Source organism: Cardiocondyla obscurior, linkage group LG26 (assembly GCF_019399895.1).
Source record: "Cardiocondyla obscurior isolate alpha-2009 linkage group LG26, Cobs3.1, whole genome shotgun sequence".
Lineage (NCBI taxonomy): Eukaryota > Metazoa > Arthropoda > Insecta > Hymenoptera > Formicidae > Cardiocondyla > Cardiocondyla obscurior.
In genome coordinates, this window is record NC_091889.1 from 1,095,937 (window position 1) to 1,112,230 (window position 16,294).

Sequence of the window (16,294 nt, forward strand, 5' to 3'; positions counted from 1 at the left end):
ATACGAGAAGTTCGCGGTGAAACGAATAAGCAAATGTCGGCGGCACGCTTGCATTTAAAGTATCTATTGCGGCGTCGATTCCGAGGAAATAGAAACGGCTACGTTTTAGATAATAGGAATTGCCGAAGAATACAATATTAACTTCACCAGCACGTACGGCTAGCTGGCAAAGAATAATTCAGGCATATAGAAAGTTCGCCGTACGTTCTCGTATTGCTTGCAATATATATTAAAATGTCGAGAGAAATTACACGGCAAACATCTTATTCGGTATTCACCACTTGCAGAATATATAAAATAAATATATATATAAAAAGAAAGAAAAAATAAAAGACTTTTTTAGCCGAGATATCGAAGTAAGGAAATTAAATTTTAAAAGGTGATCGAAATGCTTTTAGAATTATTTGGCTACTGAGATATATTAAGTAAAGGAATTAATTTCTGTAAAGCTGGCGTTACGTTACCGTGTTACGCCAACGAAATAAGCCCGAGCAAGAAAGACCGACCTTACTCCGAAACACGTCACCGTTCCCGTACGTGATCTGCAAGTGCGTCACGTGTGGGGCCTTTAAAAATCGGAGCCTCGCGTTTCCCTATAATGGAACCCTATTCCTATCGTCGTATCCGGTTACCAAGTGCACACGAATGCCACGTGCGTATAGCCGTTCCCCGGGTGCTTCACCTGACACGTGGCCGGGCGAATTTCAATTCGGCGGCACTCCCGCGCGGACGTGGATGCTTGACTTTGTGACGAACGGGTTCGGGGTCGTTTGAACTTACTCGACCGATTGTCATTTTTAATCTGCCGCGCCCTTACTAACGTAACGATCGCGATACGGCCGCGTCACGCATGCAAGTGCAAAGCTGCTCTTTAAAAAATAGGAAAAATCGCACCGGCACCCGACGTTTCACTTGAGAGTTAACAGAAAATTTGTAGAAATCAGGTAGATAATTTCGTAAAGTAAATTATGTCTTGAAAGTGTATTCAATGCCACGTGGCTGTAATATTTTATCGTAATAATAACTGGACGCTTGGAACGTTATATTGCATCGCGTTACATTTTACAGTGTAAGAATAAACGCGGAGTTCACGTTACTTTTTTTTTTTTTAATCATTTTAATTAATATACTACTACTCGCGATGCAAATTTATGTATTCTCATTTGCATCAATTTGTAATTAAATTCGTGTCACGAGGTATTGTCTTCGTCACGAAGGAACAAGTGCCGGCACAATGGCCATCTTATCTCGACATCATTTCGTGATTCGACACAACTGACGACACTTTGAATATTTCGCTTAGAATTTGATTATCGTCCCTGCAATGACAAATCACTTTCGCGGATTTCTTTTAATCCTTTAATGATACACCATTCAAGCGACTCTATTTTTTTTTGTTACGTCTCGAGACTTGGTACATTAATTTTGAACCAATTTTTAAAAATTAACGCGACAAACATTAAAATAAGAAAACTGAAATTGTAAGAGATATAAAAAAGAAATTCTAACGTTTAAAAATCGTCCTGGGTCACCGTATCTCAGTGTTCCACTCGAGAATTAATAATAGTCGGTTGTTTAACGAAATAAGCCTTCGCCCACGTGATTAATCGCGGCAATCCAAGCGGTGGATATATGTTTTTGGAGTGATCGATTCACCAGGTCGTGTGCCTTTCTTTTCTCATCGACGTGCTTTCCACCCTCGCCCTCACCTGTCCATCCCCACGCTACCCCTATTCTGCCACCCCCGCGAACTTCTGCCCACGCGTATACCTGGAGACTCCGAAATGTTACCACAAACTACGTCAGCCTTATAATTTATATTGTAACTTCGAGGTGATGAAAAAACTGGAGCCGGTACTTCCACAGAACCTGAATTAAGTTTATAAAATTTTGATACCTACATGTGGGAGTTTTAATCAATAAAAGATACGATGTGCAGAAAAATTGATTAGTCCATTTCACGGTTGAAATATTTTAAAAAACTTAGAAAAAAATTAAAGAAAAAAAAAGATAGAGACTCTTGAAATAAAAATAAAATAAAACAGAGATAATAAAGGGACGAATAATCCTCCGCGAATTATAACTAATTTTTTAAGCGACTATGATGTAATTTATAATTTTTTTACAGTAACGCAAATAGACCATGCGTAACTTTCGGTTTTGAGTGGTGGAATTATTAAGTTTTTAATATAGAAGTAAACGCGAACAACTTAATTAGCCTTCGAAGGTTAATTAAGTTATTCGCGCTTGCTGTAGAAATAGATCAATGCTACTTCTAATATTATATCGCTAAAGTAAGAACGTGGTTAGCTATCCGAGGTTTATTAAATCGTACCATTATTATTAATTTTTATTATACTAAGGGAGCTAATAAAGTCCGAGTGTGTCTTTAATTCTCGGGATCAAATAACAAGATAAATTTTATTTTCCTTCTTGACATTTACGGAAGAGAGAACGTCGGATGAATCTGTAGGCATTTCGCGTGCCGTGATATCGTTAAATCAACGCGCATACGTCTCCTCTGTTCGTGAAGAAGCGGATCGGCCTACGCGCGCGACGTTCACCAGGAAATAACACATCCCCCGAACTGGTATAGAACCGGGCTCTTCATCTCCTGCGCGACTTCAACCCTCGCTCATCCCCGTCCACCTCCTCCGAATTTCCGCTAATCCGCGCGAAAAGAAGTGAAACGAGAGCGACGGAACGGGGCGAGAGGGACAGAAAGTTCGCGATCTCCGTACGGAGGCGCAAACTCAGCGACGACCAGCCAAAGCCGGCAGTCCACGCCCCCCGCTTTACCCCTAGCGAAGGGGGCGAGAACGGGTTTGTGGCGGAATGGGACTCGAGGGCACAAAGGGGGTAGACGACAGCGAGGGATGTAGTGCGAACGGCACGCGTGGAGGGATGCAGGGTGCCTTTCGGGGAACGGCGGGGTGATTAGGGGTGCTGCGCACCCTCCCCCGCGTGACGCCGCGCCGTGACGTCACGGGGGTCGAATCAATATCGGCGCCGAGTGCCCTCCCTCCGTCGTCGGCGGTCCTCGCGCGAGCGGCAGACGGCCGACCCTCTCAGTACGAAGTGGCCCCCGAGACTGTACGGGACGACGACGGCACGTTCCGGTAGCGTCGTTCCGACGGCAACGACAACGACGACCACGACGGCGACGGCGACAGCGACGGCGACGACAAACGACGGTGACTGCGATAATCACGGCCACGATAATAAGAACGACGAGACGCCGGTCACTGCGACCCCCGATTTATTCCGCGCTCCGTCTGTCCCGGGACCGGTAGATGCGCTCCCCGTCACGTGAGAGGACGACTCTTGCACTTTCAGCGCCGGTTTCCCTTCGATTCGGTCACTGGTACCCCCCGGCCGACGACCGTTCGCATTAAACGCCGACTCGCAACAATGAGATAGTCGCGGCCGCTGGGTTCCTTCGGGATCGGGAGAGCTGTTCAGTGGACGCGCGGAAAAAGTGCCCGTAAGTAACTAGTCTGCTGTATCGATGAACGAGTTTATAAAGAGAGAATAGTGATCTTTAAAGAAAAAAATATAATAAAATAAAATAAAATAATTAGTTTCTATTGTGTAAGACAGAATCGAATAAACTTCCTTACTCGTTAAATTAAAAAAGAAAAAAAAAATTGAACTTTTGTCGGGGTGATTGCTACCAGTGACGAAGAGTTAACGAACGATAAATTTGTCAAAATGCAAATATAATGTTTTATAATTATGCAATTAATTAGAAAGTGACAATAGCCAACGATATTTTAATACCCCTTCGATTTTCTATCAATCGATCGTGCCTCTAACTCGATTCTAAGCATTAATCTAAACGCCAGGTGATATTTTCTATCCGAAATGCTTTACTCGGTGATTTTCCCGTACGTTCTTTCGCACGAGGTACTTTTAGGCTCAGTAGCCCTCGTTCTTCTAGGTAAAGGACCGTGCTGATCCTCGCGATCGGTCCCGGTACCGTGGGCGCAGGAGGAAGACAAGGGGAAAGGGTGGAAACGAAGAAACCAAGCGGGCAGGGAAGCAGCAGGCTCGGTGAGTTAGGTGAAAATCGATGGCCATCAGCGCCCATGGGCGGCCTCGCGTTTAGGACAAGGAATAGCCCCTCCCAGAAGACCTCGCTCCGGTGGGGTGATTGCTGCCCCCCAAACCCCAACCCAGCGTCGTTGTCGGTCGTCTGGAAACAGCGTCATCAGGAAATGCCGCCGGTGCCCGTGTGAGGCTGCCCCCCGCTGTTGCGTGATTGTACCTCGCGGGGATTTCAAAGGTAAACCTTCCGTCCTGGTCCTCGACTCTGCCCCCAAACCCTTTTTCGCGCGGCGCACCGAGACTCGCCGGCTAAAAATTTCCCCGCGACAATTTCCGGCGCCCTCAACAACCCTTTAATTATTTTCTCTTTTGTCGTCGTTTAAAAAGAAGAAAGGAAAAGAAGTGAGAAAGTCGTTGTACTTCTCTTGCGTATAAAATTATAGTAAATTTTTAATCTCTTCCTTGCTCGTTTTTTTTTTTTTTTTTTTTTTTTTTGTCGCAAAGAAAGTTGCAGCTTTTGTTTTTCCATTTAACGCTGAATGAAGCGCGCATTTGTATTTAATCGAAGCTACATTCTTTTCAAAGCCGGATTGAGCGGCGCCTCGGGCAGACCGCGCCTAACAGGATTAGAGGGTGAACTCGGTTGAACGATTTAAATACCCCCACGGGTAGAAACATAATATTTGTGCTTAGCTGCACTTGTTGGGCGCTAACGCGACGGTCACGATGTTAATCAAGCGGAAGACTTTAATACACTCAGTGCGAAATTGATAAGTTCTTTGTAAAGCATACGCTGAAAAGTTTTTACGCCCGTTAGAATTACTAAAGAATAAAAGAAGGGAATCCACGTCGTTGACTCTTACCCTTTTTTTTAAATATAATTTTTAAAGTATGTAAGATTAAAAAAATTTTTTTCCCCAGAATACGATGTATTGTAAAAAATTATTTAACACAAGTTTAAGAATTCGATTTCTTTTCTTTTTTTTTTTTGCAAAATACTTTAATTCTACTTTTATAATTATTTTTGGAAAGTCCAAAAAGTGTCTAAGAAAAATTAAATTTAGATATCCGGACAATCCCAAAGCGGATCGACCGCCGAATTTCTCAGACTTACGTCATCGTCAGCTCGAGTTAGCACCGGTAGATCCCTATTCCCCGAAAATGATCAACATCGCCGGGGTGATCTCCATCGTTCTCTTCTACCTGCTGATCCTGGGCGTGGGAATATGGGCGGCCAGGAAAAAGGAGGCGGGCAACGACTCCGAGGAAGAGGTCATGCTCGCCGGCCGCTCGATCGGCCTCTTCGTCGGGATATTCACGATGACGGCGACCTGGGTCGGTGGCGGTTACATCAACGGCACCGCCGAGGCAATCTATACGAAGGGCCTGGTCTGGTGCCAGGCACCTTTTGGATACGCCCTGAGTCTCGTTTTCGGTGAGTTTACCTACCCGTTAATTAATTAATTAATTTAAAAATTGTGATTAATAAAAATAAAAATTAATTTCTTTATCCTTTTTCGTAAATAAAAAATTATTTGAATACCGGAATGGGAAATGTTTCTCTTAATCGGCCGGATAAATGACGATAGTTCACAGTTGCTAAGCTCGATGATAGAACAATCGAAAGATTGCGGTTCTATGGCTGCGTCTTTCTTTACACAACTGAAATGCTTATACATAACCGGAGAAGTTACGGTAGCTGATAATAGAACTCCTGTAATACAGCAGACGGCCGACGGAGTTTTCGCTATCGGCTCTCCCGTATAAAGACGATAACTTTTCCATCAATGTCTCGCGCACCGCCGAACGACCTCGGCAAAGAATAACCGCGGCTATAAGTCCATTGAAAGCTGGCTTTGCTACGCCTGTGCTGTGAATGATCGTCCGATGACGTTAGAGAGAAAAAAAAAATAAAATAAAAAAAAAAAGAATTTCTGAACATTTGTTTCTTTAAAATCTTCAATCATCTCGGGGTGTCTGTCGCAGGTGGTATTTTCTTCGCGAACAAGATGCGACAGCAGGGGTACGTCACGATGTTGGATCCACTTCAAGACGCGTTCGGGGAACGTATGGGCGGCCTCTTATTTCTGCCTGCTCTGTGCGGCGAGGTCTTCTGGGCGGCGGGCATTCTCGCGGCCCTAGGAGCTACGCTGGCGGTGATCATCGACATGGACCAGGGCACCTCCGTCATCCTGAGTGCCTGCATCGCGGTTTTCTACACCCTCTTCGGCGGTCTCTACTCCGTCGCTTACACCGACGTCATTCAGCTCTTCTGCATATTCATCGGTCTGGTAAGCGATCGATCTCGCGCCCGTCGAAGCACATCAGGCAACTCGCAATCGGGCGTAATTATTTATTTAGCACAAAGGCAAATAACGTAATTTGAGTTGGAAATGCATCTCGTGCGAGTTGTCGAATTATCAATAATATATTAAAAAGCGTATTTGAACAACTGCAGGCGACGATTCGCGACGCAGTTAAAGCAAAGTTTATTTTGAGTAAATTAATTTTTATTAATGAAGAAGAAACTTTTGAATTAAAACAAAATAAGATTTGTAGACATATCGTTAAAATTCCGCAGAGAAGTTCTATTTTTCTTTTTTCTTTCTTTCATTTTTTTTTTTTTTTTTTTATCCTATGTAGAGTTATATTCTGATAAATGTCATAGTTTGCTTGACCCGTGCATACGTTCAAACGGACGAGTCTCCAGTACAATATAAGCTCTCGAGTTAATCGATACCGTAGCCCTGCTACTGCGAGCGTTTGTATTACCAAATTTATACCCGGTGACGTATACGAGTGGTGACCCACTTCCCGAAAGAACGATATCGAGCCATTATTTCTGCGAAAATCCGTTCCTACCAGAGAGCTTAGAACGGTGAACTTTAAACCTTCCCAATGCAAAGATATTATCTTTTTACGTTCCATTTTTAGATTAATTTATTCGATTGTCATTTAAATCGTAAAAAAAATAAAAAGAAAAAAAAAATTAAATAATCTCGTTCAGTCAAATTTATATTATAATTTATATTATACTATATTGGCTAGTATTAATTGATTAAAAGATAAATTAAATTAATGACAAGTTGTCTGAAAACAGCTTCAACGTAAATTTTAATATATTTAATTTCTAGTTTCATTAACAGATGTTTCTCTGCCCTTTCATATATTTATATTGATAATTAAATTAATATTACAAAAAATTTTTAATTCGTTATTTTATCGCGTAACGTATTAAATTAAAATAATGAAAATTATTTTGTTAATAGTGGATGTGTATCCCGTTCGCGTGGTCCAATCCAAAAGTAGAATCTCTTAGTTCTATGGATGTTGACTGGATTGGCCAAGTGAATCCTGGAGAGTACTGGTATTATTTGGATTACGGTTTACTTTTAATATTCGGCGGTATACCTTGGCAAGTGTACTTCCAACGCGTCCTCTCTTCGAAAACCGCGGGGAGAGCTCAAGTATTGAGTTACGTCGCCGCAATAGGCTGCATCCTAATGGCCATTCCTCCCGTCTTGATTGGAGCGATCGCCAAAGCAACTCGTGAGTACCACGCAATTAATTATTCCCCGATAAGCGGTAGAAATTTTACGAACAAATATTTAAGTAAGACGTGCAAACGTTCGGCGGGGCGAGCTCGTTTTCTCAGAGGAAGATATCTTAAGAATTTTCCGACGACGAAAAAAGAGCCCAATTTAAGCGCATTAATATTTAAACGAGGCGTTTCTCGTTCTTCGGTTCTTCCACCCCCGACCGAGGGTGCAGTAACGGGATCTCCCTTCGCGAGTTTTTCCCCCCCATTCTCGCTCCTCGTTCGAGAGGATCGAATTAAGACCCGGGTTGCCCGTCGTCCCACGCTTTTCCTCGTGTTCTGAGGCTACTTGACATTTGGTGGCGCGACGAGGAAGGAACTGCTGGTATTTACAAGTGGCGCGGACGCGGAAGGGCGCAAAGGGCGCCTCGACGAGGAGGGGGAGGTTGTCTCGAGTATATTCGCGTGCGTGCACAATAGCGTGGGATCCCGGCCATGTGGCGTTGCCCTTGCGAGGGCGAGGGTTGTGAACGCGACGACTCCTTGCCCCCGGTTTGTAACGCTACGTCCCCGGAACTAATTCGGTACCCCGCGCCGGCATGTTACGGAAGAACCCCCGAACACGCGGACAATTGGCAAGGGAAAAAGGGAGCGTAGAAAGAGACGCAATCTGAATCTCGCGATTACGGACACGGTACAGAACAAAGACGGCGGACGCGTAGATGAAACAAATAGCGATACAAATCGAAACGATAGACGAAGACGGGGGAAGTTCTCTATTGCTTTTTCGGAGTGCCCTATATATATAATATTCCGCCTACATTAACCGCGCGTATATAACGCGACTTTACAGCACGGTATTCCGCACTGATACATCTCAGCGAGAATTAAATGAGGTGCTAAAACGGGGGAATTAAATTACGATTACGCGGCGTAATATCGAAAAAGAAAAAGAAAAAGAACAAAAAAAAAACCAAAAAAAATAGAAGACAAAATAGGGCCGGGTGTGTAATTAGTCGACTAATTGTCGACGCAAATGAAGATCGCCTAAACAGGCGTGCAATTAAACACGTATAAAATTTATGTCACAGCTTGGAACGAGACGGGATATACTGGCCCTTATCCCTTCACGGATGCGGAGACCAGCATGATATTGCCGCTAGTTCTGCAATACTTAACACCGGATTTCGTTTCCTTCTTCGGGTTGGGTGCGGTGTCGGCGGCGGTGATGTCTTCTGCGGACAGCAGCATTCTCTCTGCTAGTTCCATGTTTGCTAGAAACGTTTACAAATTGATCTTCCGCCAGCGGGTGAGTTTTCTTTCGAGATTCAGCGGCCCGCTCGTGCCGCTTTCCATTTGCGATCTCGCGGCGTAACTCATGCTCCGTCCATCCTGCGTTTTATTTCAAAGCCACTCGGCGCGCCGTACCGCAGCACGTGTCGATGCATAATTTTAACGCGTGCAAGGCAGAACTTTATAACGAGCTCCCCGTAAAGTTTTCCGCGATGTCATGAATAACGGCCGCGCAAATTAGCTCGTCGTTAAGCCGGGCTTATTTCGCGTTCGTTAGCTTCCGATTGATACGAGTTCGCGCAGTGATTACAATTTATCTTTCTCTTGTTCTCATTTCGTTTAATATTTTCTTAGATTAGAATTACTTTTTTCTTTTTCTTTCTTTTTTTTTTTTTTTTTTGCAGGGCATGAATTTTTTAAAAAGTTTTAGTCGATTTTTCTTATCGTATTCGGCTATATGCGCGCACGGCTTATATTTGCATCGCGTAATTGCCAGCACTATCCTAATTGCGTCAGTCTCTCATTGTGCACCCGAGTATCGATCTCTCGCGAGTCGTGCCATTGTTATTCACGAGTCGTAATGCCGCTTGCAACTTGGTAACCGCCCGATACTGACCCACGTGGGTACGCGATCCTCACATCCATTGCGTAGGCGTCGGAGATGGAGATCATCTGGGTGATGCGGGCGGGGATCGGCGTGGTCGGCGTCCTGAGCACCGTGATGGCCCTCACAATACCGTCGATCTACGGCCTCTGGTCAATGTGCTCGGATCTGGTCTACGTGATCCTGTTCCCGCAGCTGCTGATGGTAGTGCACTTCAAGGACTACTGCAACACCTACGGCAGCCTGTCGGCGTATATAATTGCCTTCCTGGTACGCGTCAGTGGCGGCGAGCCGGTGATGGGACTGCCCGCGCTAATACGCTATCCAGGCTACAACGAGGAGACGTCGACGCAAATGTTTCCGTTCAGGACGCTGGCGATGCTGATGTCGCTGGTGACCCTGGTCGGAGTATCGTACGGCACGCAGTTCGCTTTCCTGACCGGGCGGCTCGCGCCGGGCTACGACGTCTTCAGGTGCGTGGTGAACATCCCGGAGGACGTCGAGCGGGTGGGCCCCGACCCGGCCGAAGGCGAGCAGATGGCGGTCCTAGCCGGAGGAGTCGGCCGACTCTACGGCAGCAAGGACGAATCGAACGGCCGAGTGAACCCTGCGCTCGAGCCGGACTACGACATGGACCCGGGATGTACGGCCGTCGGAAGTACCGCGGACGGCGTCGTCGGCGGTGGCGGCGGTGGGGTCGGCGGTGCCGGGGGACACCTGGTACCGCACGTGCCCGGCGGCGCGCCCCGTCAGCCGCAATCCAGCACCGCGTTCTAATTCCTGGTTCCGTGATCGGATGCTGTGACCAACAATAAGTGCGGCGGTGCGGGTATCTGTCTTTCGTTTCCTTTTTCCCCTGTTCCAACCTTCGCGGGCTCCTCCTCACGGCTTACTGTCGAATTTTGCTGCCGGCCCGTTGTTCTTTCCTCTCAACGGTATACGTTCAGTCACATTTTACAGCGTTTCTCTCAACTCTTGACTCTTACCACCGCAAGTTTCTGACAAACGCGACAGAAAACCGTTCCAAGCGTTAAATCTCGAGGGGCCTCTCATCCGATTAATTAAGCGGTAATTTATTTAGTAATTAATTCTTTTTTTTTTTCTTTTGGCTGATAATATCGATCAATTAATTGTCAAAATAACTCCGGAGAAAATTTCGAACGGGAATTAATACTAGAACGTCCGGTTTGCCCCCACGTTACTTCGCATTTTCGATTTAGTCTGCTAACACAAGAAAGACGTAGTTCCACGTGCTCTTAACTAGCATTACTTCTTCTAATCTAACTTATCTCTGAAGAGACCGTGAGTTTAATTGTCGCGATTGTTGTAAGACGGTCGGAATCGTCAGCGGCACAAATTGTTCACCTCGGACCGTTGTTCTAGTGTTAATCGGATTTCCGGTTTTCTCGGCCGGTTGTGCAAACCCACGGCGTCCCGTTTTCCAGTTCGCAATTCCTTTCTCTACCCGCCTTTACGACCACGAAGCTCCGAGATGAGCCAACAATGCGGTGGCTTACGGTAAGTCCTGCACGAAATTTTTTTCGTACCCGCGTACTTAAGAATGCGTCCGTGTGTGTATCTTCTCTTTGCGTGAATGGCTGAGTGTCTCTCAACACGTTTGCACGCCAGTGCCCGTGTAACGATCTGTACCTGCCCGCGACCGCTCGAATTCGCGCTTTCGTCACTGCTCAGATAAAGCAATAAACGAGAAAACGGGAAGAAACTCGAAAAAAAAAAAAAAGGAGAAATAAAGCCCGCTTCGACCGAGTTCCGATTAATTTTATCCGAGATTAGACATAATAAATAAAAAAAAAGAAAAAAAAACTCGTTTAATAGAAGAGCTTGTCTCGCATAAAACAATTCTTCTAGTAGACATTAGACTTCTGAATTTATCGGAGCTCGCAGAGCGAAGCGAGCCTAAGGGTGACTGAAAAATGCGCGCGAGCGGCAAGGGAATAAGCGTGGCGTTTTTAAACCGGAAGTTGGAGCTTCGGGCGTACTTGGGCAGGACGTCCCTATCCCCGCACCGCCAATTAGGCCTAGTGATTTCCTTGTTTTTTTTTGGAGAAATATATATTTATATATATATATATATATGTAATAAGTATATATATATATATATAAATAATATATACGAAGAAGATATTATATATATATATATATATATTTAGAGTTTAACAAAGAGCTGCTTGAGAATATTTCGATACGCGAACGATCTGCCTGACTCAGGAAAATCGCGGGGGTTGCAAGGGTTCCCATCGCGGGACTCGATCGATCGACGCGCGTGGCTCTTCTTCGTTAGATATTAATTAGATTGAGTGCCCGACGTGTTTACACGGGTTTGTACGTGAGGTCGCGGGTATACTTTCTCCCGATTCTTTCCGCGCCTCGAACGATGCGCGCTAGCAAAAATAATTTTATACCATTCGCATATGTTAAAACAAAAAACTTTTCCTAATTTAGGTGCCTAAAAAAGAAAATTAAATGATAAAAAATTTATTATTTCGTCGATTATCCTTTATTACGTTCCCGTTCGTGCGCTCGTCAGCATGAGTCGCGAAATGTCAGGCAGATAGTTCGTAACGCAGGAGTCCGTTGTGTTTATCATATAGTATATAATAACATAAATGTATAATATAAAAATCATGAGCGATAAAATGCATTGAAGAGCGAGAGAGACGAGCCGACTTAGTGCGGGAAGTAAGAAGAATGTAGACCACCCTGGTCTCTCTCTCTCTCTCTCTATATATATATACACACACACGAGAAGACTAAATCCATAGGTGTTAATATCGCAGGTACGAGTTATCGCCGTCATTGTTAATTTTGAGGATCCGTTTGTTACGTGGTTCACATATAATATATATATGTATATTAATATAGCACCCGATACCGCGGTCGCTATACGCAATACGCATAAAACGCCTAGGAGACTATGTAATACATTTACGCTCGTTATACCTGATTGTTCATACGTCGTGTCATTATTTGCCGCCAAAGAAGGAGAACGCCGCATTTCGAGACTGACGTCGGCGTCGAGGACGAATGGCGAGATCTAGAGCCGATAATTTACGAGCACAAAACCCCACTAGAGAAGTAACCGGGAGCGTGAGATTAAAAAAAAAATAAAAAATAATAAAGAGTGAAAGGAAGAAGGCGATTAAAAAGGAGGATGTAGCGTATTTCAAAGTAACAAGTATTTTTGATAACCGTTGAATCTCTCGCGTGTAATCCGAAGGAAGCTGCAAGTGCCGGGAGCTTGCTTCTCGCGCGGATTCGTCTCCGATTGACGGTCCCGAACGTTCCTCTGGATCTAGCAAGGATCTTGTCGCGCGCACACGTGGACCCCGGCCTTTCGGATCTCGAAACGCGACGTTTGCGCGAGTAAACGACAGGTCGTGATAATTAAGATAATTAATTTCGTATGTAGTGCTGCGTTTTTGTACTTAGTTTCTATTCATCCGACGAATTGTGATAAGCGTTTGACTTGGCGATCCCGGCGAATTCAACGCGATTAAGTTGCTCTCCCTCCTCCTCCCCCTCCCGAGTCTTGTCTTAATTTTCGCACGAAATTGTGACTATGACCATTCGATTACGTTCGTTTTACGCTTGCAAAATGCTCACCCACCTAATTTTTTTTTTTTTTTTTAGACAGAAATGCGTTATCTCTGGCGTCGAGTGTGGCAGATCGAGTATATTTTTCTAGTTTACGAGGATTTTTATTCCCGTTAGATCAGAATTTCCCCGCTCACAGACGAGTTCGCGTCACAAGATCTGTCTCCATGTTAAATTCTTCAATGTGCAAGAATTGTTAATTCGTTTACTCGTAGGCAGATAGCGAACTTGAAAGTATATGAAACGACCTTATATATTTGAGATGTCAAAAGTTTTAATATCAGCATTAAATCTAAAATAACGTTGGATGATGGTGCTTTTAAATAATACAATACGTAACATCGTGTCGAGGAAACGAAGATAAATAATGTATATTTGCAGTTTGAGTGTGTCAGGAATTTTTAAAGGGCTTCTTATACCAACGAAACGCAGCAATCTGCACACAACAATAGAAGTCCCCGATGTAATATTCTAAAGGATTAAAAATTACTCGGGTCCACTTCTGCCCGATAAATATTAATTTTAATCTCGATTTGTTAAACTTGCATCGCTTTCTAATTAAAAAAAAAAAGAAAAAAGAATTGGAACAAGATAAGAAGCAAGTTGAACCGAGATTCAAGTTGATCCGTGTAGAAGCGGCCCTTAAAATGTTATCTCTTTGCATGTATGCGTATCAGAATGTATGTGTGTGTGTGTGTCATTTTTTGCGAAGCGTTAATTTTACTCTAAAATACGTTACATCAAGTAACGTCAACGAAACGTATCTTCATTTTCTTCTGGTTCCCCGAAAACGGTTTACGGTCGGATTCTCTTTGCCCTAGCCGACCCGCTCAAATCGCTCGGCCGACCTCTCTCGTTCGGCATTCAAGATCGCGCGCGTCCTTTCGAACTCGCCCACCGGTGGAATCGAGAATACTCTCGGATTCATCCTTCGGCGATCTGCCGGAAGTGAACCGCCGACCGTTTCCCGTCCGCGCGCACGCCGTATTATCCGCTCGTTAAGTCGGAAAGTGGCTCGGAGGTGAAATTACGCGGAGCACCGGCGCGGCGGCGCGATTCGAAACGCGAAGGAGCGAAGTTACCGGCTCGCCACGCGATACGGGATCGCGAACGGGGGAGATATTCGCGGATCTCGCCGCGGTAAGCGCCGTCTCCCGTGCATTTCCGCTCGCCGGCCCGTCATTAAGCCCCGCTGGACTTTCACTCGGGTATTAGAGACGATGACGAGCGGCGCCGGCTGGCTAATCCGTGACGCTGCGTGGACAACGAGCCCGTGAAGATGCGCGGCGCGCGTCGAAATTATTATCCTTATTATAATTCCCCGCCGAAGCACGCACGAAAGTACCGCGCGACGCTACAATGAGCCGCGTGCGAAGACGGCCGTCTCGCTTCTCGCGCCGGGAATAATATGAAAGTATCACGAAGGTACCGCGAGTTATTTTTTTTTTTTTTTTTCTACGCAGCGCGCTTCAACTTTTCGGCGAGCTCGAAATCCCCGCGACCCTTGAAGCCGATCGCGGAACGTTTCGAAATCGTTGGAAACATCGGCTCCTCAAGTTTTTCAATTTACCTGGATCGTTGATTGAAATTATTGAGCGCATGAGACGAATCTTTACATCTTATTTCGATATCGGATAAAAGAATTTAAGCAATTCTATTATGTATTTGGAACGTTGTTTTCTTTTTTTTTCTAAGTCTTTGAATATTTATACTCAGGAAACTAGGACGGGAAAAAATTCGTGGATTTTGGTACGTCAGTTGTTCATCCACACTTTGTTATAATCACATATGCCGTAGTGAATTTTGCTTGTCTCAATAGATATATGCGCTTGGATTGATTCCACCGTTTCCCTTTTTTTTTCTTTTTTTTTTACGAATTTAAGAGAGACGGAGGCGCTGCAAACGCGCGGACGAAAAATTAGTAGACATTATTAGCTTATGAGAATGCTCTCATAAGACGGCCACGTATCATCTACATATCAATCAACGTACGTTGTAATCGGCAACGCAACGAGAAACTTATACATATCATAAAGTGTGCTCTATTGTATATTAGATAATTAGTCGTGAAGAGGAGGAAACGTAATAAGATAAGACTACATGAGATATGTATATATTCAAAGTGCAGTGAATACGGTTGTCGCTCTTGGAGAGAAAACTAATGCCCGTGTTATATTTCAGCAGCGGGTATTTTTCATTCTTACGCACGATCTAAATGGTTAAAGCACTTAATTTTTTTTTTTTAAAGGCTGTTATTAAATTTATATATATATTTTTTTTATTTATACTTAAATAAAGTTAAATTTCTTTAAGAATTATTGAACGTTTCTTTTTTTCGACGTAAAGAATTTTTTTAAATTTATAATTACCTTTATGTGATCGAAGAATTATAATTTCTTGATGTAATATGTAATAATTTATAAGTTATATCTTTATCGGACGTCCAGTGCCTGTGTTTCAGCCGTGTAAAATTATTTTCTCTCGACGTATTATTAATTCAAAGAGTATCAATTCAGTTTTAAGAACCTTCCGTATAAAGATTTATCTCTCTTGCTCTCTCTTTCTCTGTCTATTTCTCTCCGGAAAACGACGTCGTTTCGCCGCAAAATAAAATCGCGAGACAGCCAATCTGTGTCGCGCGAAACCAAGAAGACGTAACGAAACCACAAACTCAAGATAGCTCGAATAAAAAGTTAGGACGATTCTCCGAGCGAGCCGAGATCGTCGATCACTCTCCCGCTTAAAGACCAAAAGTGGCGTACTCAATATTGCGCGTCCCAAACGCACGGGGTGACTTACCTAAACCTAATTACGTAGAGTAACTTATTAATTATGTAAAAAAGCAATGCGTTCCCCGACTCACCGGTTTCCCCCCTTCCTCCCCGTCCCGCTCGCAGGAGTATATCCATGTATATGTATTGCAGAAGCGTTACTGTATTATATGACATTATACGTGTATAATTGACAAACGAAAGAGATGTTGATTGTAAATGTTAAAAATAAACGGTGTACAAAAAAGACAAAAAAAAAAAAAACGTTGAATGACTTATATTTTGCTCCGAAACGCGACTCCACAGTTTTCACCCGAATAATCGATCAATATAATTTATTTCTCAATTTATTAATTTATTTACTCTCAGGTCAGGAAAAGCAATCGCTTCTCAACGGCGCTCTAAAGGGACAGCGTAAGGTGGAAG

The 16,294-nt window shown here is 44.0% G+C and overlaps 1 protein-coding gene across 1 annotated transcript; it reads left to right on the forward strand.

The window, feature by feature from the left end:
* The first annotated feature begins 3,051 nt into the window (after positions 1-3,051).
* Cht (choline transporter) lies at positions 3,052-14,555 on the forward strand. Its single transcript, XM_070672632.1, has 7 exons — positions 3,052-3,484; positions 3,941-4,285; positions 5,112-5,482; positions 6,034-6,338; positions 7,317-7,596; positions 8,677-8,894; positions 9,531-14,555. Exons 3-7 carry the CDS (start codon positions 5,209-5,211, stop codon positions 10,257-10,259), a joined length of 1,806 nt encoding a protein of 601 aa, XP_070528733.1. The 5' UTR covers positions 3,052-3,484; positions 3,941-4,285; positions 5,112-5,208; the 3' UTR covers positions 10,260-14,555.
* Positions 14,556-16,294: the final 1,739 nt, after the last annotated feature.

Bases quoted from the DNA above. Each gene is read 5' to 3' on its own strand.
- Cht (XM_070672632.1), top strand. From the start codon at position 5,209: ATGATCAACATCGCCGGGGTGATCTCCATCGTTCTCTTCTACCTGCTG. The intron at 5,483-6,033 runs GTGAGTTTACCT...TGTCTGTCGCAG, and splicing joins CGCCCTGAGTCTCGTTTTCG to GTGGTATTTTCTTCGCGAAC. The intron at 6,339-7,316 runs GTAAGCGATCGA...TTTTGTTAATAG, and splicing joins TCTGCATATTCATCGGTCTG to TGGATGTGTATCCCGTTCGC.